Genomic DNA, 25,646 nt, shown 5'->3' on the forward strand with positions numbered 1-25,646 from the left:
TGGATGTATTTCAAGGCCTACCTTTAAACTCAGTGCCTCTTTGTTTGACATCATGGGAAAATCAAAAGAAATCAGCTAAGACCTCAGAAACAATTGTAGACCTCCACAAGTCTGGTTCATCCTTGGGAGCAATTTCCAAATACAAGCTAGATAGGTTAACAGAACAAGCTAGTTAACAGTAATATCATCAACCATGTTTAGTTAACTAGTGATTATGTGAAGATGGGTTGTTTTTTTTTTATAAGAAGTTTAATGCTAGCTAGCAACTTACCTTTGCTCCTTGCAGCCACAAGGTCCTTTTGATGCTGCACTCGCGTAACAGGTGGTCAGCCTGCCACGTGGTCTCCTCGTGGATTGCAATATAATCGGCGTCCAAAAAGGCAGATTACCGATTGTTATGAAAATTTGAAATCGGCCCTAATTAATCGGCCATGCTGATAAATCAGTCGACCTCTACTCTGGTGGTATGTATGGGTGTCCGAGCTGTGTGCTAGTAGTTTAAACAGACATATCGGTACATTCAGGTTATCAACACTTCTTACAAAAACAAGTAGTGGTGATGTCAATATCTCTTCCACTTTGAGCCATGAGCGATTGACATGCATATCATTAATGTTAGCTCTCTGCGTACATTTAAGGGCCAGCCGTGCTGCCCTGTTCTGAGCCAACTGCAATTTTCCGAGGTAATGCTTTGTGGCACCTGACCACACTACTGAACAGTAGTTTAGGTGCGAAGAAAATAGGACCTGTCTTGTTGATAGCGTTAAGAAGGTAGCGCTTTATTATGTACAGACTTCTCTCCATCGTAGCTACGGCTGTATCAGTGTTTTGACAACGACCGTTTAAAATCCAGGGTTACTCCAAGAAGTTTAGTCACCTCAACTGGTTACATTTCCACATTATTCATTACCGGATGTAGTTGAGGTTTAGAGTTTAGTGAATGATTTGTCCAAAATAAAATGCTTTTAGTTTTAGAAATATTTAGGATTAACTTATTCCTTGCTACCTATTCTGAAACTAACTGCAGCTTCTTTAAGTGTTGCAGTCAGTTGCTGTAGTAGCTGATGTGTTGTCATCCACTTCCCCTATAGCAATCCTGTGACCACCTCCCGTCCACCCAACACATTCCAAAGCCATTTGTCTTTCTACAGAGAACCATTTAACCTCGCCAATATCCAATGGTAGCGCCTGGCGCGAAATACGAAAAACCTTAAAAATGCTATAATTTCAATTTCTCAAACATATGACCTATTTTACACCATTTGAAAGATAAGACTCTCCTTTATCTAACCACATTGTCCGATTTCAAAAAGGCTTTACAGCGAAAGCAAAACATTAGATTATGTCAGGAGAGTACCCAGCCAGAAATAATCACACACCCATTTTTCAAGCTAGCATATATGTCACAAAAACCAAAACCACAGCTAAATGCAGCACTAACCTTTGATGATCTTCATCAGATGACACTCCTAGGACATTATGTTATACATGTTTTACATGCATGTTTTGTTCAATCAAGTTAGTATTTATATCAAAAACGAGCTTTTTACATTAGCATGTTTTGTTCAGAACTAGCATACCCACCGAAAACTTCCGGTGAATTTACTAAATTACTCACAATAAACATTGACAAAAAAACATAATAATTATTTTAAGAATTATAGATACAGAACTCCTTTATGCAATCACGGTGTCCGATTTTAAAATAGCTTTTCGGTGAAAGCACATTTTGCAATATTCTGAGTAGATAGCCCGGCCATCACGGCTAGCTATTTTGACACCCACCAAGTTTGGCACTCACCAAACTCAGATTTAATATAAGAAAAATTGGATTACCTTTGTTGTTCTTCGTCAGAATGCACTCCCAGGACTTCTACTTCAACAACAAATGCTGTTTTGGTTCCAAATAATCCATAGTTATATCCAAATAGCTCCGTTTTGTTCGTGCGTTCAAGTCACTATCCGAAGGGTGACGCGCTGGCGCGTTTCGTGACAAAAAAATTCAAAATATTCCATTACCGTACTTCGAAACATGTCAAACGCTGTTTAAAATCCATTTTGATGCGATTTTTCGCATAAAATAGCGATAATATTCCAACCGCGCAACGTTGTATTCGTTCAAAGAGAGAAAGAATAACATGGAGTCGTCACATGCACGCGCGCCCCAGTGTCATTGTTCCCAGAAGGACCACTCTCCAAAACCACTGCTGTTTTTCGCCCAGATACTGCAGAGCTATCATTCCACGTTCTGGCGCCTTCCTAGAGCCAATGAAAGCCTTAGAAAATGTCACGTTACAGCACAGAGGCTGTATTTTTGACAGAGATGCTAAAGAAGGACAAGAAATGGTCAGACAGGGCACTTCCCATATAGAATCTTCCCAGGTTTTGGCCTGCCATATGAGTTCTGTTATACTCACAGACACCATTCAAACAGTTTTTAGAAACTTTAGTCTTTTCTATCCAAATCTACTAATTATATGCATATTCTAGTTACTGGGCAGGAGTAGTAACCAGATTAAATCGGGTACGTTTTTTTTATCCGGACGTGAAAATACTGCCCCCTATCCCAAACAGGTTAACCTCTGACATAAAACCAGTCTCTTCCACTCCTTTTATATACTATGCTTCTGTGTTTAGCAATGTTCAAAGTTTACCCCGAATCCAACACTTCAAAGTCAGTAGCATGTCGTTAGTAAAGATTGAAAGATAATGGGCCTAAACGGCTACCCTGGGGAATTCCTGTTTGAGAGGCTTCCATTGTTCTGTTAGACAATAATCTAATTATCCACATTGTAGCAGGGGGTGTAAAGCCATAACACACAAGTTTTTCCAGTAGCAGACTATGATCGACAATGTCAAACGCTGCACTGAAGTCTAACAAGACAGACCCCCTAATCTTTTTATAATCTATTTCTCTCAGCCAATCATCAGGCATGTGTAAGTGCTGTGCTTGTTGATTGTCCTATTGTCAATTTGTTTACTGTGAAATAGCATTGTATCTGGTCAAACACCATTTTTTTCAGAAGTTTACTAAGGGTTGGTAACAGGCTGATTGGTCGGCTATTTGAGCCAGTAAAGGGGGCTTTATTATTCTTATTTAGCGGAATTTTTGTTTATTTTATTTTACCTTTATTTAACCAGGTAGGCCAGTTGAGAAGTTCTCATTTACAACTGCAACCTGGCCAAGATAAAGCAAAGCAGTGTGACAAAAACAACACCGAGTTACACATAAACAAACATACAGTCAATAATACAATAGAAAATCTGTATAGTGTGTGCAAATGAAGTAAGGAGGTAAGGCAATAAATAGGCCGTAGTGGCGAAGTAATTACAATTTAGCAATTTACACTGGAGTGAGATGTGCAGATGAGGATTTGCAAGAATAAATACTGGTGTGCAAAAGAGCAGAAAAAAACAAACACAATATGGGGATGAGGTAGGTAGTTGGTTGGATGGGCTATTTACAGATGGGCTGTGTACAGCTGCAGCGATTGGTAAGCTTCTCTGACAGCCGATGCTTGAAGTTAGCGAGGGAGATAGAAGTCTCCAACTTCAGTGATTTTTGCAATTCGTTCCAGTCATTGGCAGCAGAGAACTGGAAGGAAAGGCGGCCAAAGGAGGCGTTGGCTTTGGGGATGACCAGTGATTATATACCTGCTGGGAGTGTGTGCTAGAGGTGGGTGTTGCTATGGTGACCAGTGCGCTGACATAAGGCAGAGCTTTACCGAGCAAAGACTTATAGATGACCTGGACTTTAGCTTCTCTCCAGGCCTGAGGGCTTAACAAGTTAAGTTGAGGTGACACTTTCCAGTAGGCTTAAATTGAAGATGTGGCAATATCGTCCGCTATTATCTTCAGTATTTTTCCATCCAGATTGTCAGACCCCAGTGGCTTGTTAGTATCGAGGCGTAACTACAATGTTGTTGATCCATCCTCAGTTTTCTCCTATCACAGCCATTCAACTATAGCTCTGAAATTCCTCAGCCTTTTTCTTTCTCTCCGGCAACGGAGTTAGGAAGTACGCCTGTATCTTTGTAGTGACTGGGTGTATTGATACACCATCCAAAGTGAAATTAACTTTTCCATGCTCAAAGGGATATTCAATGTCTGCTTAGGTGCCCTTCTTTGCGAACCTTTGGAAAACCTCCCAGGTCTTTGTGGTTGAATCTGTGCTTAAAATGTGTAGCTCGACTGAGGGACCTTATAATTATCTGTATGTTTGGGGTACAGAGATGAGGTAGTCATTTAAAAAATCATGTTAAACACTATTATTGCACGCGAGTAAGTCCATGCAACGTTTGTCACTTGTTAAGCATACATCACTAAGGCCCCATCATGGTCCGCTCACGTCGCCAAGGCCCCATCATGGTCCGCACACGTCGCCAAGGCCCCATCATGGTACACTGACTCTCTGGCACCTGCTCTATGCACACACACACTACATACGCTCACACAAAAACAAAACACAAACACATGCCTATTGACGCCACACACACACGCTCAGACATGCACACTTTTACACTCTAGACATACGCTGCTGTGACTTGGTATATTATCTATCCTGATTGCCTGGTCACTTTTACCCCTACCTACATGTACATAAACTCAGGAAAAAAAGAAACGTCCTCTCACTGTCAACTGCGTTTATTTTCAGCAAACTTAACATGTGTAAATATTTGTATGAACATAACAAGATTCAACAACTGAGACATAAACTGAACAAGTTCCATAGACATGTGACTAACAGAAATTGAATAATGTGTCCCTGAACAAAGGGGGGGTCAAAATCAAATGTAATAGTCAGTATCTGGTGTGGCCACCAGCTGCATTAAGTAATGCAGTGCATCACCTCCTCATGGACTGCACCAGATTTGCCAGTTCTTGCTGTGGGATGTTGTCCCACTCTTCCACCAAGGCACCTGCAAGTTCCCGGACATTTCTGGGGGGAATGGCCCTAGCCCTCACCCTCCGATCCAGCAGGTCCCAGATGTGCTCAATGGGATTGAGATCCGGGCTCTTCGCTGGCCATGGCAGAACACTGATGAGCAGTATGGATGGTAGCATTGTCATGCTGGAGGGTCATGTCAGGATGAGCCTGCAGGAAGGGTACCACATGAGGGAGGAGGATGTCTTCCGTGTACCGCACAGCGATGAGATTGCCTGCAATGACAACCAGCTCAGTCCGATGATGCTGTGACACACCGCCCCAGACCATGACGGACCCTCCACCTCCAAATCGATCCCGCTCCAGAGTACAGGCCTCGGTGTAACGCTCATTCCTTCGACGATCAACACGAATCCGACCATCACCCCTGGTGAGACAAAACCGCGACTCGTCAGTGAAGAGCACCTTTTGCCAGTCCTGTCTGGTCCAGCGACGGTGGGTTTGTGCCCATAGGAGATGTTGTTGCCTGTGATGTCTGGTGAGGACCTGCCTTAGAACAGGCCTACAAGCCCTCAGTCCAGCCTCTCTGAGCCTATTGTGGACAGTCTGAGCACTGATGGAGGGATTGTGCGTTCCTGGTGTAACTCGGGCAGTTGTTGCCATCCTGATTCTGTCCCGCAGGTGTGATGTTCGGATGTACTGATCCTGGGCAGGTGTTGTTACACGTGGTCTGCCACTGCGAGGATGATCAGCTGTCTATCCTGTCTCCCTGTCGGCGTCTCACAGTACAGACATTGCAATTTATTGCCCTGGCCACATCTGCAGTCCTCATGCCTCCTTGCAGCATGTCTAAGGCACATTCACGCAGATGACCAGGGACCCAGGCATCTTTCTTTTGGTGTTTTTCAGAGTCAGTAGAAAGGCCTCTTTATTGTCCTAAGTTTTCATAACTGACTAATTGCCTACTGTCTGTTAGCTGTTAGTGTCTTAACGACCGTTCCACAGGTGCATGTTCATACATTTTTTATGGTTATTTGAACAGGCATTGGAAACAGTGTTTAAACCCTTTACAATGAAGATCTGTGAAGTTATTTGCATTTTTACGAATTCTTTGAAAGACAGGGTCCTGATAAAGGGACATTTCTTTTTTTGCTGAGTTTATTACCTCAATTACCTTAGCTACCTGGTAACCCTGACCATTGACTCGATACCGGTACTCTTTCTATATAGTCTCATTATTGCTATTTTACTGTTACTATTTAGATAATTTTCGTACTTTTCAACTCTGCTTTGTTGAAAAACAGCTCGTCAGTAAGCATGTCACGGTAAGGTCTACTGATGTATTCGAAGCATGTGACACCATTTGATTTTGAAGTTGATGAAATATGGATTATGACTGAGGGCCTTAATATATCTTCTTGGTCTTTCTTCGACACGGAGTGCTGTAAATATCCTGGAGGGCAGGCAACGTGCCCACATTGATGCGTTGGGCTGACTGCACCACCCTCTGAAGAGCCATGTGGTTGCTGTACCAGGCGGTGATGCACCATTGAGAGCATTCTGTTGGGCTGCATCTGTAGTTTATGGGTCATTTATAAGTTTATGGGTCAATGGCAAGTTTCTTCAGGAGTTGGGATATGCAAAAAACATCTTTCCAATTCACACATTCGGGAAATAATACAAATATAAGCACCCACCCAATTCCCAATTATTATTATTATTTGTAGTCAGCTTCATTCTGAAGTTATCGGTGGTCGATAACTATCTTGATTCTATGTTTAGCAGAGATCTGTGTATAAAGGGCAAAAAGCATCTTTTCTGTTTTCTTTGCTGTTCTAAATAATGAGCTTTTTGAAGTGCAACTTAGGTAATGCTGGTTTTGGGAAACCCGCTCGGAGATTTAACGTCTCTGGGGTATGCTGGGATACGCTAGCGTCCCACTCGACAACAGCCAGTGAAATTGCAGGGCGCCAAATTCAAAACAACAGAAATCTCATTAAAATTCCTCAAACATACAAGTATTATACACCATTTTAAAGATAAACCTTCTTGTTAATCCAGCCACAGTGTCTGATTTCAAAAAGGCTTTACGGCGAAAGCATACCGTATGATTATGTTAGGCCAGCGTCTAGTCACAAAAAAAACATACAGCCATTTTCCAGTCAAAGAGAGGAGTCACAAAAAGCAGAAATAGAGAAAATTAATCACTAACCTTTGATCTTCATCAGATGGCACTCATAGGACTTCATGTTACACAATACTTGTATGTTTTGTTCGATAAAGTTCATATTTATATCCAAAAATCTCAGTTTACATTGGCGCGTTATGTTCAGTAATGTTTTGCATCTAAAAAACATCCGGTGATTTTTGCAGAGAGCCACATCAATTTACAGAAATACTCATCATAAACTTTGAAAGATACAAGTGTTATGCATAAGATTATAGATACACTTCTCCTTAATGCAACCGCTGTGTCAGATTTCTAAAAAGATTTACAGTGAAAGCACACCATGCGATAATCTGAGGACAGCGCTCAGCCACCAAAACAAGCCATACAGATACCCGCCATGTTGTGGAGTCAACAAGTCAGAAATAGTGTTATAAATATTCACTTACCTTTGATCTTTATCGGAATGCACTCCCAGGTATCCCAGTTTCACAATAAATGTTTGTTTTGTTCGATAAAGTTCATCTTTATGTCCAAATACCTCCATTTTGTTTGCGCGTTAGGTTCACTATTCCAAATGCACAAGGTGCACTAAGTCCAGACGAAAAGTCAAAGTTCTATTAGTTTGTAGAAACATGTCAAATGATGTATAGAATCAATCTTTAGGATGTTTTTATCATAAATCTTCAATAATATTCCAACCGGACAATTCCTTGAAAAGGAACTGAGCTCGTGTACATGGCCGTGCGCGCGATAAACAACTCATAGTTTTCAGCTGGTCCACTTACTCTAGGTGGTCTTATTCTCTCCCCCTTTACAATAGAAGCCTGAAACAACATTCTAAAGACTGTTGACATCTAGTGGAAGCCTTAGGAAGAGCAATATGACCCCACAGACACTGTATATTGGATAGGCAATCACTGGAAAAACTGCAAACCTCAGATTTCCCACTTCCTGGTTGGATTTTTCTCAGGTTTTTGCCTGCCATATGAGTTCTGTTATACTCAGACATCATTCAAACAGTTTTAGAAACTTCAGTGTTTTCTATCCAAATCTACTAATTATGTGCATATTGTAGCTTTTGGGCCTGAGTAGCAGGCAGTTTAATCTGGGCACGCTTTTCATCCGGACGTGAAAATACTGCCCCCTAGCCCGATGAAGTTAAGACCGCGTAGCACCTCGCTTGACTGACATAAGAAATGTTTCCCGTTCACGGATAATTACAAAAAATACTCACTATAGTCGTATCCATAAAATTGCCCATATCCGTTGTGATACTCATTTTGTCCAACTACTTGGCACACCCCAATCATCTCCTGTCTCTGTTTGCAGGTAGGAAGGAACGTCAGAAGCAGCAGCCCGGTAAACAAGCTCTAAAGGAAACTGAGGAGAAGCACCAACAGCCCAGTAAACGAGCTCTAAAGGAGACTGACGAGAAGGACCAACAGCCCAGTAAACGAGCCCTAAAGGAGACTGAGGAGAATGACCAACAGCCCGGTAAACGAGCTCTAAAGGAGACTGACGAGAAGGACCAACAGCCCGGTAAACGAGCTCTAAAGGAGACTGAGGAGAAGGACCAACAGCCCGGTAAACGAGCTCTAAAGGAGACTGAGGAGAAGGACCAACAGCCCGGTAAACGAGCTCTAAAGGAGACTGACGAGAAGGACCAACAGCCCGGTAAACGAGCTCTAAAGGAGACTGAGGAGAAGGACCAACGGCCCGGTAAACGAGCCCTAAAGGAGACTGAGGAGAAGGACCAACGGCCCGGTAAACGAGCCCTAAAGGAGACTGAGGAGAAGGACCAACGGCCCGGTAAACGAGCCCTAAAGGAGACTGAGGAGAAGGACCAACGGCCCGGTAAACGAGCCCTAAAGGAGACTGAGGAGAAGGACCAACGGCCCGGTAAACGAGCCCTAAAGGAGACTGAGGAGAAGGACCAACGGCCCGGTAAACGAGCCCTAAAGGAGACTGAGGAGAAGCACCAACAGCCCAAAAAGAAACCTAGAGTAGGTGACAAACAGAAGGTGAGTTAATAATTAATGGCTCTGTTTATTACTGGTATGTTGCCTTTAGATGTTCCTGTGAGGATGAGGATGAGTCTGATCTTCCTCTCCTAACTCTAACCCCAGGCTATGGCAGCAGAGTCCTGCGCCCCCACGAAGAAGAGAAACAGAAGGAAAACGGAGAACGAAGTCAAAGGATCCACTTGTTCTAAATCACCAGAGAAAGAACCAGAGAAGATTAAGCCAATCAGGAAGAGGCATGACTTGGCCATCCAATCAGCAGCTTCCCAGGCCAAGAAGAGGAAGCGAGCAGCAGCCAGTCCTGAGCCAGAGGGCTCTGCCAGTGAGGAGCGTCCAGAGTCCCCCAGTGACAGCATAGACCAGACCAACGGGGCCAAGAAGGCCAACGGAGGAGGCCCCAAGAAGGAATCTGTCTGTCAGGTGAGACTCTAGAATGTCTCCACTCATCTCCTGGGATTGAGTTGGGGGGAAGTTTCAATGGGGCTGGGTTGGGGGGGAGTTTCAATGGGACTGGGTTGGGGGGGAAGTTTCAATGGGGCTGGGTTGGGGGGGGAGTTTCAATGGGACTGGGTTGGGGGGGGAGTTTCAATGGGGCTGGGTTGGGGGGGAGTTTCAATGGGGCTGGGTTGGGGGGAGTTTCAATGTGTTGCTGACGGTGTGTGTTGTAGGTGTGGGGTTCACTATGTTGCTGGCTGTGTGTGTGTGTTGTAGGTGTGTGAGCAGGCTGGAGAGGACGTGGTGCCATGTGAGGGTCCGTGCTGTGGGTCCTTTCACCTCTCCTGTCTAGGATCCACCCTCAAACTACAGGACAGGCTGCTCTGTCCAGACTGCACCTCAGGTAAGATACCTATCCTGTCTAGGATCCACCCTCAAACCACAGGACAGGCTGCTCTGTCCAGACTGCACCTCAGGTAAGATACCTATCCTGTCTAGGATCCACCCTCAAACCACAGGACAGGCTGCTCTGTCCAGACTGCACCTCAGGTAAGATACCTATCCTGTCTAGGATCCACCCTCAAACCACAGGACAGGCTGCTCTGTCCAGACTGCACCTCAGGTAAGATCAGGGTCAGCCTGTCTGGAGCCCATCCTGCCTGGAGCTCATCCTGCCTGTAGCAGCTCAGGTAATGACTGGTGGCAGGTTAACCCCATCTGTCTCTCCTCTCCAGTGTTAACCCTGACTCCCTCTCTCTCCTCTCCAGTGTTAACCCTGACTCCCTCTCTCTCTCTCTCTCTCTCTCTCTCTCTCTCTCTCTCTCTCTCTCTCTCTCTCTCTCTCTCTCCTCTCCAGTGTTAACCCTGTCTCTCTCTCTCCTCTCCAGTGTTAACCCTGACTCTCTCTCTCTCCTCTCCAGTGTTAACCCTGACTCTCTCTCTCTCCTCTCCAGTGTTAACCCTGACTCCCCCTCTCTCTCTCTCTCTCTCTCTCTCTCTCTCTCTCCTCTCCAGTGTTAACCCTGTCTCTCTCTCTCCTCTCCAGTGTTAACCCTGACCCCTCTCTTCTCTCCTCTCCAGTGTTAACCCTGTCTCTCTCTCTCCTCTCCAGTGTTAACCCTGACTCCCTCTCTCTTTCTCTCCTCTCCAGTGTTAACCCTGACTCCCTCTCTCTTTCTCTCCTCTCCAGTGTTAACCCTGACTCCCTCTCTCTTTCTCTGCTCTCCAGTGTTAACCCTGACTCTCTCCTCTCCAGTGTTAACCCTGACTCCCTCTCTCTCTCCCTCTCTCTCTCCTCTCCAGTGTTAACCCTGACTCCCTCTCTCTCTCTCTCCTCTCCAGTGTTAACCCTGACTCCCTCTCTCTCTCCCCCTCTCTCTCCCTCTCTCTCTCCTCTCCAGTGTTAACCCTGACTCCCTCTCTTTCTCTCCTCTCCAGTGTTAACCTTGACTCCTCTCTCTCCTCTCCAGTGTTAACCCTGACTCCCTCTCTCTTTCTCTCCTCTCCAGTGTTAACCCTGACTCCCTCTCTTTCTCTCCTCTCCAGTGTTAACCCTGACTCCCTCTCTCTCTCTCTCTCTCTCTCTCTCCTCTCCAGTGTTAACCCTGACTCCCTCTCTTTCTCTCCTCTCCAGTGTTAACCCTGACTCCCTCTCTCTCTCTCTCTCTCTCTCTCTCTCCTCTCCAGTGTTAACCCTGACTCCCTCTCTTTCTCTCCTCTCCAGTGTTAACCTTGACTCCTCTCTCTCCTCTCCAGTGTTAACCCTGACTCCCCCTCTCTCTCCCCCTCTCTCTCCTCCTCTCTCTCTCTCCTCTCCAGTGTTAACCCTGACTCCCTCTCTCTCTCTCCTCCTCTCTCCTCTCCAGTGTTAACCCTGACTCCCCCTCTCCCTCTCCTCTCCAGTGTTAACCCTGACTCCCCCTCTCTCTCTCCTCTCCAGTGTTAACCCTGACTCCCTCTTTCTCTCCTCTCCAGTGTTAACCCTGACTCTCTCTCCTCTCCAGTGTTAACCCTGACTCTCCCTCTCTCTCTCCTCTCCAGTGTTAACCCTGATTCCCTCTTTCTCTCCTCTCCAGTGTTAACCCTGACTCCTCTCTCTCTCTCTCTCCTCTCCAGTGTTAACCCTGACTCCCTCTCTTTCCTCTCCAGTGTTAACCCTGACCCCCTCCCTCTCTCTCTCTCTCTCTCTCTCCAGTGTTAACCCTGACTCCCTCTCTCTCTCTCCTCTCCAGTGTTAACCCTGACTCCCTCTCTTTCTCTCCTCTCCAGTGTTAACCCTGACTCCTTCTCTCTCTCTCTCTCCTCTCCAGTGTTAACCCTGACTCCCTCCCTCTCTCCCTCTCTCCCCCTCTCTCTCCTCCTCTCTCTTTCCTCTCCAGTGTTAACCCTGACTCCCTCTCTTTCTCTCCTCTCCAGTGTTAACCCTGACTCCCTCTCTCTCTCTCTCTCTCTCTCCTCTCCAGTGTTAACCCTGACTCCTCTCTTTCTCTCCTCTCCAGTGTTAACCCTGACTCCTCTCTTTCTCTCCTCTCCAGTGTTAACCCTGACTCCTCTCTCTCTCTCTCCTCTCCAGTGTTAACCCTGACTCCCTCTCTCCCTCTCTTTCCTCTCCAGTGTTAACCTGTTAGGGCTAGGGGGCAGTATTGACACGGCCGGATAAAAAAACGTACCCGATTTAATCTGGTTACTACTCCTGCCCAGTAACTAGAATATGCATATAATTATTGGCTTTGGATAGAAAACACCCTAAAGTTTCTAAAACTGTTTGAATGGTGTCTGTGAGTATAACAGAACTCATATGGCAGGACAAAACCTGAGAAGATTCCATGCAGGAAGTGGCCTGTCTGACAAGTTGTTGTTCATCTTGGCTCTTTTTATTGAAGACTGAGGATCTTTGATATAACATGACACTTCCTACGGCTCCCATAGGCTCTCAGAGCCCGGGAAAAAGCTGAATGATATCGAGGCAGCCTCTGGCTGAAACACATTATCGCGTTTGGAAAGTGGCCGATCAGAGTACTATGGGCTTAGGCGCGTGCCCGAGTCGACCCCATGCTTTATTTTCTTTCATCTGTTTACCTAAACGCAGATTCCCGGTCGGAATATTATCGCTTTTTTACGAGAAAAATGGCATAAAAATTGATTTTAAACAGCGGTTGACATGCTTCGAAGTACGGTAATGGAATATTTAGACATTTTTTGTCACGAAATGCGCCATGCTCGTCACCCTTATTTACCCTTTCGGATAGTGTCTTGAACGCACGAACAAAACGCCGCTATTTGGATATAACAATGGATTATTTGGGACCAAACCAACATTTGTTATTGAAGTAGAAGTCCTGGGAGGGCATTCTGACGAAGAACAGCAAAGGTAATAACATTTTTCTTATAGTAAATCTGACTTTGGTGAGTGCTAAACTTGCTGGGTGTCTAAATAGCTAGCCCTGTGATGCCGGGCTATCTACTGAGAATATTGCAAAATGTGCTTTCATCGAAAAGCTATTTTAAAATCGGACATATCGAGTGCATAGAGGAGTTCTGTATCTATAATTCTTAAAATAATTGTTATGTTTTTTGTGAACGTTTATCGTGAGTAATTTAGTAAATTCACCGGCAGTGTTCGGTGGGAATGCTAGTCACATGCTAGTCACATGCTAATGTAAAAAGCTGTTTTTTTTTATATAAATATGAACTTGATCGAACAAAACATGCATGTATTGTATAACATAATGTCCTAGGGTTGTCATCTGATGAAGATCATCAAAGGTTAGTGCTGCATTTAGCTGTGGTTTGGGTTTATGTGACATATGCTAGCTTGAAAAATGGGTGTCTGATTATTTCTGGCTGGGTACTCTGCTGACATAATCTAATGTTTTGCTTTCGTTGTAAAGCCTTTTTGAAATCGGACAGTGTGGTTAGATTAACGAGAGTCTTGTCTTTAAAATGGTGTAAAATAAGCGTCCCACCTAGCCTATAGAGGTTAACCCTGACTCCCTCTCTCTCTCTCTCCTCTCCAGTGTTAACCCTGACTCCCCCTCTCTCTCTCCCCCTCTCCCTCTCCTCCTCTCTCTCTCCTCTCCAGTGTTAACCCTGACTCCCTCTCTTTCTCTCCTCTCCAGTGTTAACCCTGACTCCCTCTCTCTCTCCTCCTCTCTCTCTCCTCTCCAGTGTTAACCCTGACTCCTTCTCTCTCTTTCTCTCCTCTCCAGTGTTAACCCTGACTCCTCTCTCTCTCTCTCCTCTCCAGTGTTAACCCTGACTCTCTCTCTCTCTCCTCTCCAGGGGTGCACCAGTGTTTCAGCTGTAAGCTGTCGGAGGGGCAGGTGCATCGCTGTAACGTGCAGCATTGTGGGATGTTCTACCATGAAGCCTGCGTCCGCAACAATACCCTCACTGTGTTTGACAACAAGGGCTTCCACTGCCCGCTTCATACCTGCATCAGCTGCCACTCCAAACCCAAGGCTACCAGGGGTGAGCACTAACCCTTACAACCTAACCCAATGCTACCAAGGGTGAGCACTAACCCCTACAACCTAACCCAATGCTACCAAGGGTAAGAGTACCCTATATTTGCCCCCTAAACCCCAACTCCAAACCCAAGGCTACCCAGGGTGAGGCAGACTGGGGCCCTAACCGCTAAATGCTAACCCTTCCCCTGAGATTATTTATAAGTATAAACTGGGTGGTTCGAGCCCTGAATGCTGATTGGCTGACAGCCCTGGTATATCAGACCGTATACCAAAACATTTATTTTTACTGCTCTAATTATGTTAACCACTTTATAATGGCAATAAGGCACCTCCGCGTTACGTCATGCTTAAGAACAGCCCTTAGCCGTGGTATATTAGCCATATACCACACCCCCTCGGGCCTTATTGCTTAACTTCTTGTGGATTAGTGGGACGCTACCGTCCCATTTCGACAATTTCCGGTGAAATTGCAGAGCGCCAAATTCAAATTAAATTATTATAAAAATTTAACTTTCATGGAATCACAAGTGCAATACATCAAAATAAAGCTGAATTTGTTGTTAATCCAGCTGCCGTGTCAGATTTCAAAAAGGCTTGACGGCGAAAGCAAACCATGCGATTATCTGAGGACAGCACCCAGCCGCATAACAAATCATTTTCAACCAGGGAGTTGCAACATGAAAGTCAGAAATGGCGATATAATATATGCCTTAACTTTGAAGATCTTCTGTTGGCACTCCAAAATGTCCCAGTTACATTACAAATGGTCCTTTTGTTCGATAATGTCCTTCTTTATATCCATAAAAACTCAATTTAGCTGGCACGCTTGTCAAGTACGAAGAAGAAAAAAAAAATGTATGAAATGAAATGTATGCATTCACTACTGTAAGTCGCTCTGGATAAGAGCGTCTGCTAAATGACTAAAATGTAAATGTAAAAAATGTCAATAATCAACTCGGTTTCCCTCCTTCAAAATGCATACAAAATGAATCCCAAATGTTACCAATAAACTTATCCAAACAAGTCAATCAACGTTTATAATCAAACAATAGGTACCCTAATACGCAAATAAACTATAAAATTTAAGACGGAGAATCGTTATTGTCTTTACCGGAGAAAAATACCAAAGAACACGCTCTCATTCACGCGCTTGGAAACACTACAGCCAAAATGGGAGCCACCTAGAAAAACTACATTTTCTGGCAAATTTTTCCAAAAACCAGCCTGAAACTCTTTCTAAAGACTGTTGACATCTAGTGGAAGCCCTAGGAACTGCAATCGGGCACAATTTTGCGCTATTATAAAAGTGCCAGCCATTGATATCAGTGGTAGGATGAATTTCTTTGGGTGGGGATGGTTTGTCCTCGGGGTTTCGCCTGCCATTTCAGTTCTGTTATACTCATAGACATTATTTTAAGTTTTAGAAACTTTAGTGTTTTCTATCCAAATCTACCAATTATATGCATATCCTAGCTTCTGGGCCTGAGTAGCAGGCAGTTTGCTTTGGGCACGCTTTTCATCCGGACGTCAAAATACCACCCCCTATCCCAAAGAAGTTAAAGATACCACATGAACATTTGACTAGTTGTCTGAGGTTTGTCTCCCGGTGTATTGTAGGTCAGGTGTGTTAATATACTGCTCAAAAAAATAAAGGGAACACTTAAACAACACAATGTAACTCCAAGTCAATCACACTTCTGTGAAATCAAACTGTCCACTTAGGAAGCAACACTGATTGACAATACATTTCACATGCTGTTGTACAAATGGAATAGACAACAGGTGGAAATTATAGGCAATAAGCAAGACACCCCCAATAAAGGAGTGGTTCAGCAGGTGGTGACCACAGACCACTTCTCAGTTCTTATGCTTCCTGGCTGATGTTTTGGTCACTTTTGAATGCTGGCGGTGCTTTCACTCTAGTGGTAGCATGAGACGGAGTCTACAACCCACACAAGTGGCTCAGGTAGTGCAGCTCATCCAGGATGGCACATCAATGCGAGCTGTGGCAAGAAGGTTTGCTGTGTCTGTCAGCGTAGTGTCCAGAGCATGGAGGCGCTACCAGGAGACAGGCCAGTACATCAGGAAACGTGGAGGAGGCCGTAGGAGGGCAACAACCCAGCAGCAGGACCGCTACCTCCGCCTTTGTGCAAGGAGGAGCAGGAGGAGCACTGCCAGAGCCCTGCAAAATGACCTCCAGCAGGCCACAAATGTGCATGTGTCTGCTCAAACGGTCAGAAACAGACTCCATGAGGGTGGTATGAGGGCCTGACGTCCACAGGTGGGGGTTGTGCTTAGAGCCCAACACCGTGCAGGACGTTTGGCATTTGCCAGAGAACACCAAGATTGGCAAATTCGCCACTGGCGCCCTGTGCTCTTCACAGATGAAAGCAGGTTCACACTGAGCACGTGACAGACGTGACAGAGTCTGGAGACGCCGTGGAGAACGTTCTGCTGCCTGCAACATCCTCCAGCATGACCGGTTTGGCGGTGGGTCAGTCATGGTGTGGGGTGGCATTTCTTTGGGGGGCCACACAGCCCTCCATGCGCTCGCCAGAGGTAGCCTGACTGCCATTAGGTACCGAGATGAGATCCTCAGACCCCTTGTGAGACCATATGCTGGTGCGGTTGGCCCTGGGTTCCTCCTAATGCAAGACAATGCTAGACCTCATGTGGCTGGAGTGTGTCAGCAGTTCCTGCAAGAGGAATGCATTGATGCTATGGACTGGCCCGCCCGTTCCCCAGACCTGAATCCAATTGAGCACATCTGGGACATCATGTCTCGCTCCATCCACCAACGCCACGTTGCACCACAGACTGTCCAGGAGTTGGCGGATGCTTTAGTCCAGGTCTGGGAGGAGATCCCTCAGGAGACCATCCGCCACCTTATCAGGAGCATGCCCAGGCGTTGTAGGGAGGTCATACAGGCACGTGGAGGCCACACACACTACTGAGCCTCATTTTGACTTGTTTTAAGGACATTACATCAAAGTTGGATCAGCCTGTAGTGTGGTTTTCTACTTTAATTTTGAGTGTGACTCCAAATCCAGACCTCCATGGGTTGATAAATTGGATTTCCATTGATTATTTTTGTGTGATTCTGTTGTCAGCGCATTCAACTATGTAAAGAAAAAAGTATTTAATAACATTATTTCTTTCATTCAGATCTAGGATGTGTTGTTTAAGTGTTCCCTTTATTTTTTTGAGCAGTGTATAATGTTGTATTGTAGGTCAGGTGTGTTAATATAATGTTGTATTGTAGGTCAGGTGTGTTAATGTTGTATTATCGTTCAGGTGTGTTAATGTTGTATTATAGGTCAGGTGTGTTAATATCATGTTGTATTGTAGGTCAGGTGTGTTAATATCGTGGTGTATTATCGGTCAGGTGTGTTAATATCGTGGTGTATTATAGGTCAGGTGTGTTAATATCGTGGTGTATTATCGGTCAGGTGTGTTAATATCGTGGTGTATTATCGGTCAGGTGTGTTAATATCGTGGTGTATTATCGGTCAGGTGTGTTAATATCGTGGTGTATTATAGGTCAGGTGTGTTAATATCGTGGTGTATTGTAGGTCAGGTGTGTTAATATAACGGTGTATTGTAGGTAAGCTGATGCGGTGCCTGCGATGCCCGGTGGCGTACCATACAGGAGAGGTCTGTGTTGCGGCTGGCAGTGAGATGTTGACCCCCACCACCATTATCTGCACCAACCACTTCTCACCCCAGAAGGGCTACAGCCACCACTCGCATGTCAACGTCAGCTGGTGCTTCGTCTGCTCCAAAGGTCAGTATCTCCTCCTCTATCAGACGCACTACTACACAGATACACTACTACACAGATGCACTACTACACAGATGCACTACTAACTACTACACAGATGCACTACTACTACAGATGCACTACTAACTACTACACAGATGCACTACTACACAGATGCACTACTAACTACTACACAGATGCACTACTACACAGATGCACTACTAACTACTACACAGATGCACTACTACACAGATGCACTACTACACAAGGTCAGAATCTGCTCCTCTGTAGGACGGCAGTAATATTGATGCATTGAAGACTGCTGCTGGAATCCAAGCAGGAGAACGTGTTGCCTCGTGCACTAAGTCAGATACTGTCGGTGTCGTCCTTTAGGTGGCCAGCTCCTGTGCTGTGAGTCGTGTCCAGCAGCGTTCCATCCAGACTGTCTGAACATCGCCATGCCGGACGGCAGCTGGTTCTGTAATGACTGCCGGGCCGGAAAGAAACCCAAATACAGAGACATCATCTGGGTCAAACTGGGCATCTACAGGTCAGTACAGGGACCTGGCCAACTACGGGTCAGTACAGGGACATGGTCAGTCGGTTACTGTTACGGCCAGGTTCTAGTGCTGACAGTATGTTTGTAGGAAGGTTTCTCAGGCCAGGTTCTAGTGCTGACAGTATGTTTGTGGGAAGGTTTCTCAGGCCAGGTTCTAGTGCTGACAGTATGTTTGTGGGAAGGTTTCTCAGGCCAGGTTCTAGTGCTGACAGTATGTTTGTGGGAAGGTTTCTCAGGCCAGGTTCTAGTGCTGACAGTATGTTTGTGGGAAGGTTTCTCAGGCCAGGTTCTAGTGCTGACAGTATGTTTGTGGGAAGGTTTCTCAGGCCAGGTTCTAGTGCTGACAGTATGTTTGTGGGAAGGTTTCTCAGGCCAGGTTCTAGTGCTGACAGTATGTTTGTGGGAAGGTTTCTCAGGCCAGGTTCTAGTGCTGACAGTATGTTTGTGGGAAGGTTTCTCAGGCCAGGTTCTTTGTTTATGAGCTAGAACACCGTGGGAAGTAGGGATGCACCGATATGTCATTTTTGGCTGATACCGATATCCAATATTTTCCTTGCCAAAAAAAAAACGATACCGATACCCATGATCGATGAACATCAAGGCTTTTAGAGAAACTTTTGTAATCCTTCCCAGCTTTATGCAAGTCAACAATTCTTAATCTTAGGTCTTCTAAGATCTCTTTTGTTCGAGGCATGGCTCACATTAGGCAATGCTTCTTGTGAATAGCAAACTCACATTTTGTGAGTGTTTTTTATAGGGCAGGACAGCTCTAACCAACATCTCCAAACTCATCTCATTGATTGGACTCCAGGTTAGCTGAGTTCTGGCTCCAATTAGCTTTTGAAAAAGTAATTAGCCTAGGGGTTCACATACTTTTTCCAACCTACACTGTGAATGTTTAAAATAACTATTCAATATAGGCCGGAAAAATACTATTGTTGTGACTTAGAGGAAGATCAGATCACATTTTTTGACCAATTTATGTAGAAATCCAGGTAATTCCAAAGGGTTCACATACTTTCTCTTGCAACTGTATGTAGAACTTTAAGCTGGAGTGCCTGTCTTAGCAACACAAAAAATCATTTATTTCTGGTCGTTAGCATTTTTAGCTAGCAGCCTCAATGGAAATTCGCTATTACTTATGCTAATTTGGTTAGCATACTAGCATACTAAACCGGTAATGCCATAAATCCTGGGGTGAGAGAAGGACGGTATGACGATATGAAAATCTGGATACCACCCAACTGTGTGTGTGTGTGTTTTAGAATACTGTTGTGTGTGTGTGTGTGTGTGTTTTAGAATACTGTGTTTGTGTTTTAGAATACTGTGTGTGTTTTAGAATACTGTGTGTGTGTGTGTGTGTGTGTGTGTGTGTGTGTGTGTGTGTGTGTGTGTTAGAACACTGTTTCATTTCCCTTGTTATGTCCAGATGGTGGCCTGCAGAGATCCAGCACCCCCGGAACGTCCCCACCAACATCCAGAACCTTCGCCACAAAATCGGAGAGTTCCCAGTCTTCTTCTTCGGTTCTAAGGACTACTTCTGGACGCACCAGGGTCGAGTTTTCCCCTACATGGAGGGAGACAGGGGCAGCAGGGTCCAGAAGACTGGGATAGGGAAGGTCTTCAAGAACGGTAAACTCACCCATGGAATATTCAGCAGCCCACTGTCCTTTCTTGGACAAGATAGTCTTCTAAGAACTTAACAATTGTTGACACTAACTCTCTAAGGCTAAAATTAGAATAATTATTTGATAATCAATTGGAGTTCTTTCCAAGAATAACAAGATAAACACAATTGATCAACACTCATCAAAATAATGAGAATAATCATGAAATGGAAGATAAGACCTGCAGATCCTGAACATTAAATGTAATACAGTCTGTGATCAGTCTGTTGTAGCTTGTCCTGAGTTGGTGTCCTTATGCTTGTTGCTCTAATCTGTTGGCTCCTTGCTTGAGTTTCAGAGGCTAAGCTCTAACTGTTTCCTTCTATCCTTGAAGAAGGTGATCTGTAGTGTACCGTTCAGGTTACACTAGCTCTTAAGGTTTTATGCCTTCTTCTGAGATTTTTTTCTGAGTCTGTTTAGTGCATGGGCACTTCCGTCCCAATTTCTGTACTCGATTACAGGTACTATTCCCTAAAAGGTACTTTTTCCATAATTTATCAAATTACAATTTCTGGACATTTTAAAGGCGAAGATCCAGGCCCTGTAGACGGGTTTCTGGAGATGGAGAAGCTTCTCCCTCCTTTGTGTCCAGAGTTGAGAGGTCCAGCAGGAGGTCCAGCAGGATAAGAGGCTGAGATAGGGTGGGGGAGACAGCAGTCCTGTGAGGTCACATGGCATTGCCCCTAGGTGTGAACGGACACTTTTATGACCCTTTGTCTTGGAGAAAAAGCTAGGAGGAACTCAGTAGTCCATAACAGTTCAGTGTTTTAGACAGTAAAAGAATGCTCCACATATTACATTAAAACGAAACGTCGCTGCACTACCGATCATTGTCTTTTGTTCATATAATGCCTGTTATAGTATCACTTAAGACAACTGACGATAACAGTAATCTGTCTCTCCAGCGCTGTTGGAGGCAGAGGAGCGCTTCAAGGAGATCAAGATGGAACGGGAGGCCAAGGAGACGCAGGAGAACAACAGGAAACCACCTCCGTACAAATACATCAAGGTCTGAACTCTATAAACCTAACCCTTTGTAACTGTACTCTTACTTCTGTCCTGAAACTCAGTCCATCTTAGTCCTTCAAACTCAGTCCAGGACTTTCTGACGGGCTGCCCCCAGGTGGTGAGGGTAGGAAACAACATATCCACCCCGCTGATCCTCAACACTGGGTCCCACAAGGGTGTGTTCTAAGCCCTCTCCTGTACTCCCTGTTCACCCTTGGCCATGCACGCCTCCAACTCAATCATCAAGTTTGCAGACGACACTACAGTGGTAGGCTTGATTACCAACAACGACGAGACGGCCTACAGGGAGGAGGTGAGGGCCCTCGGAGTGTGGTGTCAGGAAAATAACCTCAAACTCAACATCAACAAAACAAAGGAGAGGATCGTGGACTTCAGGAAACGGCAGAGGGAGCACCACCCCCATCCACAAAAAACGGGACAGTAGTGGAGAAGGTGGAACGTTTTAAGTTCGTCGGGCGTACACATCACGGACAAACTGAAATGGTCCACCCACACAGACAGCGTGGTGAAGAAGGCGCAACAACTTAGTCCTTCAAATTCGGTCCATCTTAGTCCTTCAAACTCGGTCCAACGTAGCCCTTCAAACGCGGTCCAACTTAGTCCTTTAACCTCTTACATCTAGACGTTCCGCTAGCGGAACACCTGCTCCAATATCCAATGATAGGCGTGGCGCGAAATACAAATTCCTCGAAAATCCGAAAACTTCAATTTTTCAAACATATGACTATTTTACAGCCTTTTAAAGACAAGACTCTCGTTAATCTAACCACACTGTCCGATTTCAAAAAGGCTTTACAGCGAAAGTAAAACATTAGATTGTGTCAGCAGAGTACCCAGCCAGAAATAATCAGACACCCATTTTTCAAGCTAGCATATAATGTCACAAAAAACAAAACCACAGCTAAATGCAGCACTAACCTTTGATGATCTTCATCAGATGACACTCCTAGGACATTATGTTATACAATACATGCATGTTTTGTTAAATCAAGTTCATATTTATATCAAAAACCAGCTTTTTACATTAGCATGTGATGTTCAGAACTAGCATTCCCACCGAACACTTCCGGTGAATTTACTAAATTACTCACGATAAACATTCACAAAAAACATAACAATTATTTTAAGAATTATAGATACAGAACTCCTTTATGCAATCGCGGTGTCCGATTTTAAAATAGCTATTCTGAGTAGATAGCTCGCCATCTCGAGGCTAGCTATTTTGACACCCACCAAGTTTGGTACTCACAAAACTCAGATTTACTATAAGAAAAATTTGATTACCTTTGCTGTTTTTCGTCAGAATGCACTCCCAGGACTTCTACTTCAATAACAAATGTTGGTTTGGTTCCAAATAATCCATAGTTATATCCAAATAGCGGCGTTTTGTTGTGCGTTCAAGACACTATCCGAAGGGTAACGCGCCTGGCGCGTTTCGTGACAAAAAAATTCAAAATATTCCATTACCGTACTTAGAAGCATGTCAAACGCTGTTTAAAATAAATTTTTATGCGATTTTTCTCATAAAAAAGCGATAATATTCCGACCGGGAGTCGTTGTTTTCGTTCAAAGACTGAAAATTAAAACATGGAGTCGGCTCGTGCACGCGCGCACCAGTCTCATTGTTCTCAGATCGACCACTTACCAAATGCGCTACTGTTTTTCAGCCATGGCCTGCAAAGTCATCCTTCAACGTTCTGGCGCCTTCTGAGAGCCTATGTGAGCGTTAGAAAATGTCACGTTACAGCAGAGATCCCCTGTTTTGGATAGAGATGATCAAGAAGGCCAAGAAATGGTCAGAGAGGGCGCTTCCTGTTTGGAATCTTCTCAGGTTTTGGCCTGCCAAATGAGTTCTGTTATACTCACAGACACCATTCAAACAGTTTTAGAAACTTTGGAGTGTTTTCTATCCAAAGCTAATAATTATATGCATATTCTAGTTTCTGGGCAGGAGTAATAATCAGATTAAATCGGGTACGTTTTTTATCCGGCCGTGAAAATACTGCCCCCTATCCATAACAAGTTAAACGTGGTCCACCTTAGTCCTGCAGCCCATTAGGAGATGGCGTTCTTCATTTCACCTGTCACAATTTTTTATTATGAAGCTTACCTGTATTACTCAGTCACAAAGTGTTTGTTTTAAAGCACACAACGACGAGACCGGAGACTTGTGAATCATTCACTGTTGTGCAGCACACGCCAGGTGATCTAGTTACAGTATGGAATTCACAACGTTTTGTGAATTTGTTTGCCAGTTAGATATCTGATAACTATTAAGTTAACTGTCTAAAATGTGCTAAATGCTCTGCAATTGTGCATTTGGTTTGCTAATTTAGTAGCTAATTAGCTAAATGGGTAGCTGCTTCCAAAATCAAGCTGCACTTCGTAACAGAGAATCCCCTGGATCAAGTGCTGTCTAATATTTGTTTTGTGTGTGCAGCAAACTGTGAGCAGTCCTTCAAATGTGTTTCATCTGAGTCCTCCAAACTCGGTTCAACTTATTCCTTCAAACTCAGTCCTTCGTCCACCTTTGTCCAGTTTGATATTTGTAATGTATTTTCTCCCCTGTATGTTCTGCAGATCAACAAGCCCTGTGGCCGGGTGCAAGTCTACACAGCCGACGTGTCAGAGATCCCCAAGTGTAACTGTAAGCCCACGGATGAGAAGCCGTGTGGGTTTGAGTCAGAATGCCTGAACAGGATGTTGATGTACGAGTGCCACCCTCAGGTCTGTCCCAACGCAGAGCGATGCTGCAACCAGGACTTCACCAAGAGACACTACCCAGAGACTAAGATCGTCAAGACTGCTGGCAAGGGCTGGGGTCTGGTGGCGCTACAGGATATTAAGAAGGTGTGTGTGTGTATGTGTATTTACAGTCTACATACACCTTAGCCAAATACATTTAAACTCAGTTTTCACAATTCCTGACATTTAATCCTAGTAAAAATTCACTGTCTTAGGTCAGTTAGGATCACCACTTTATTTTAAGAATGTCAGAATAATAGTAGAGAGAATGATTTATTTCAGCTTTTATTTCTTTCATCACATTCCCAGTGGGTCAGAAGTTTACATACTCAATTAGTATTTGGTAGCATTGCCTTTAAATTGTTTAACTTGGGTCAAACGTTTCGGGTAGCCTTCCACAAGCTTCCCACAATAAGTTGGGTGAATTGTAGCCCATTCCTCCTGACAGAGCTTGTGTAACTGAGTCAGGTTTGTAGGCCTCCTTGCTCGCACAAGCTTTTTCAGATCTGCGCACAAATGTTCTATAGGATTGAGGTCAGGGCTTTGTGATGGCCACTCCAATACCTTGACTTTGTTGTCCTTAAGCCATTTTGCCACAACTTTGAGAGTATGCTTGGGGTCATTGTCCATTTGGAAGACCCATTTGCGACCAAGCTTTAACTTCCTGACTGATGTCTTGAGCTGTTGCTTCAATATATCCACATAATTTTCCGTCCACATGATGCCATCTATTTTGTGAAGTGCACCAGTCCCTCCTGCAGCAAAGCACCCCCACAACATGATGCTGCCACCCCCGTGCTTCATGATTGGGATGGTGTTCTTCGGCTTGCAAGCATCCCCTTTTTTCCTCATAACATAACGATGGTCATTATGGCTAAACAGTTCTATTTTTGTTTCATCAGACCAGAGGACATTTCTCCAAAAAGTACGACCTTTGTCCCCATGTGCAGTTGCAAACCGTTGTCTGGCTTTTTTATGGCGGTTTTGGAGCAGTGGCTTCTTCCTTGCTGGCGGCCTTTCAGGTTTACTGTGGATATAGATACTTTTGTACCTGTTTCCTCCAGCATCTTCACAAGGTCCTTTGCTGTTGTTCTGGGATTGATTTTTACTTTTCTCACCAAAGTACGTTCATCTCTAGGAGACAGAACGCGTCTCCTTCCTGAGCGGTATGATGGCTGTGTGGTCCCATGGTGTTTATACTTGCGTACTATTGTTTGTACAGATGAACGTGGTACTTGGCATTTGGAAATTGCTCCCAAGGATGAACCAGACTTGTGGAGGTCTACAATTTTTTTTGAGGCCTTGGCTGATTTGTTTTGATTTTCCCATAATGTCAAGCAAATAGTCACTGAGTTTGAAGGTAGTCCTTGAAATACATCCACAGGTACACCTCCAATAGGCTAATTTACATCATTTGAGTCAATCAGAAGCCTCTAAAGCCATGACATCATTTTCTGGAATTTTCCAAGCTGTTTAAAGGCACAGTCAACTTAATGTATGTAAACTTCTGACCCACTGGAATTGTGATACAGTGAATTATAAGTTTGTAAACAATTGTTGGAAAAATTACTTGTGTCATGCACAAAATAGATTTCCTAACTGACTTGTCAGAACTATAGTTTGTTAACAACAAATTTGTGGAGTGGTTGAAAAAACGAGTTTTAATGAGTCCAACCTAAGTGTATGTAAACTTCCGACTTCAACTGTACATCTCGTCTCTTTATGCAAACTGGAAACCACACATACTGAGGCCGCATTTATTGTAGCTGGGGATTTTAACAAAGCAAATTTGAGGAAAACGCTACCAAAGTTCTATCAACACTGACTGTAGTACTCGCTCGGGTGAAACACTGGACCACTGCTACTACCCCTTTCGAAATGCCTACAAGGCCCTCCCCCGCCCTAC

The 25,646-nt window shown here is 44.5% G+C and overlaps 1 protein-coding gene across 2 annotated transcripts in view; it reads left to right on the top strand.

Moving 5' to 3' along the window:
- nsd2 (nuclear receptor binding SET domain protein 2) overlaps window positions 1–25,646 on the top strand; it is a 65,430-nt gene that overhangs the window by 25,878 nt on the left and 13,906 nt on the right. For both annotated transcript variants that reach the window (XM_045723823.1, XM_045723822.1), the window contains exons 7-15: window positions 8,385–9,076; window positions 9,182–9,496; window positions 9,788–9,914; window positions 13,793–13,981; window positions 17,585–17,764; window positions 18,134–18,290; window positions 19,729–19,931; window positions 20,872–20,975; window positions 23,576–23,845. In XM_045723823.1, the coding sequence (XP_045579779.1) occupies window positions 8,385–9,076; window positions 9,182–9,496; window positions 9,788–9,914; window positions 13,793–13,981; window positions 17,585–17,764; window positions 18,134–18,290; window positions 19,729–19,931; window positions 20,872–20,975; window positions 23,576–23,845 (2,237 nt within the window). The remainder of the gene's footprint in view (window positions 1–8,384; window positions 9,077–9,181; window positions 9,497–9,787; window positions 9,915–13,792; window positions 13,982–17,584; window positions 17,765–18,133; window positions 18,291–19,728; window positions 19,932–20,871; window positions 20,976–23,575; window positions 23,846–25,646) is intronic.

This window comes from Salmo salar, chromosome ssa09, assembly GCF_905237065.1.
Source record: "Salmo salar chromosome ssa09, Ssal_v3.1, whole genome shotgun sequence".
NCBI classification, from domain to species: Eukaryota; Metazoa; Chordata; class Actinopteri; order Salmoniformes; family Salmonidae; genus Salmo; species Salmo salar.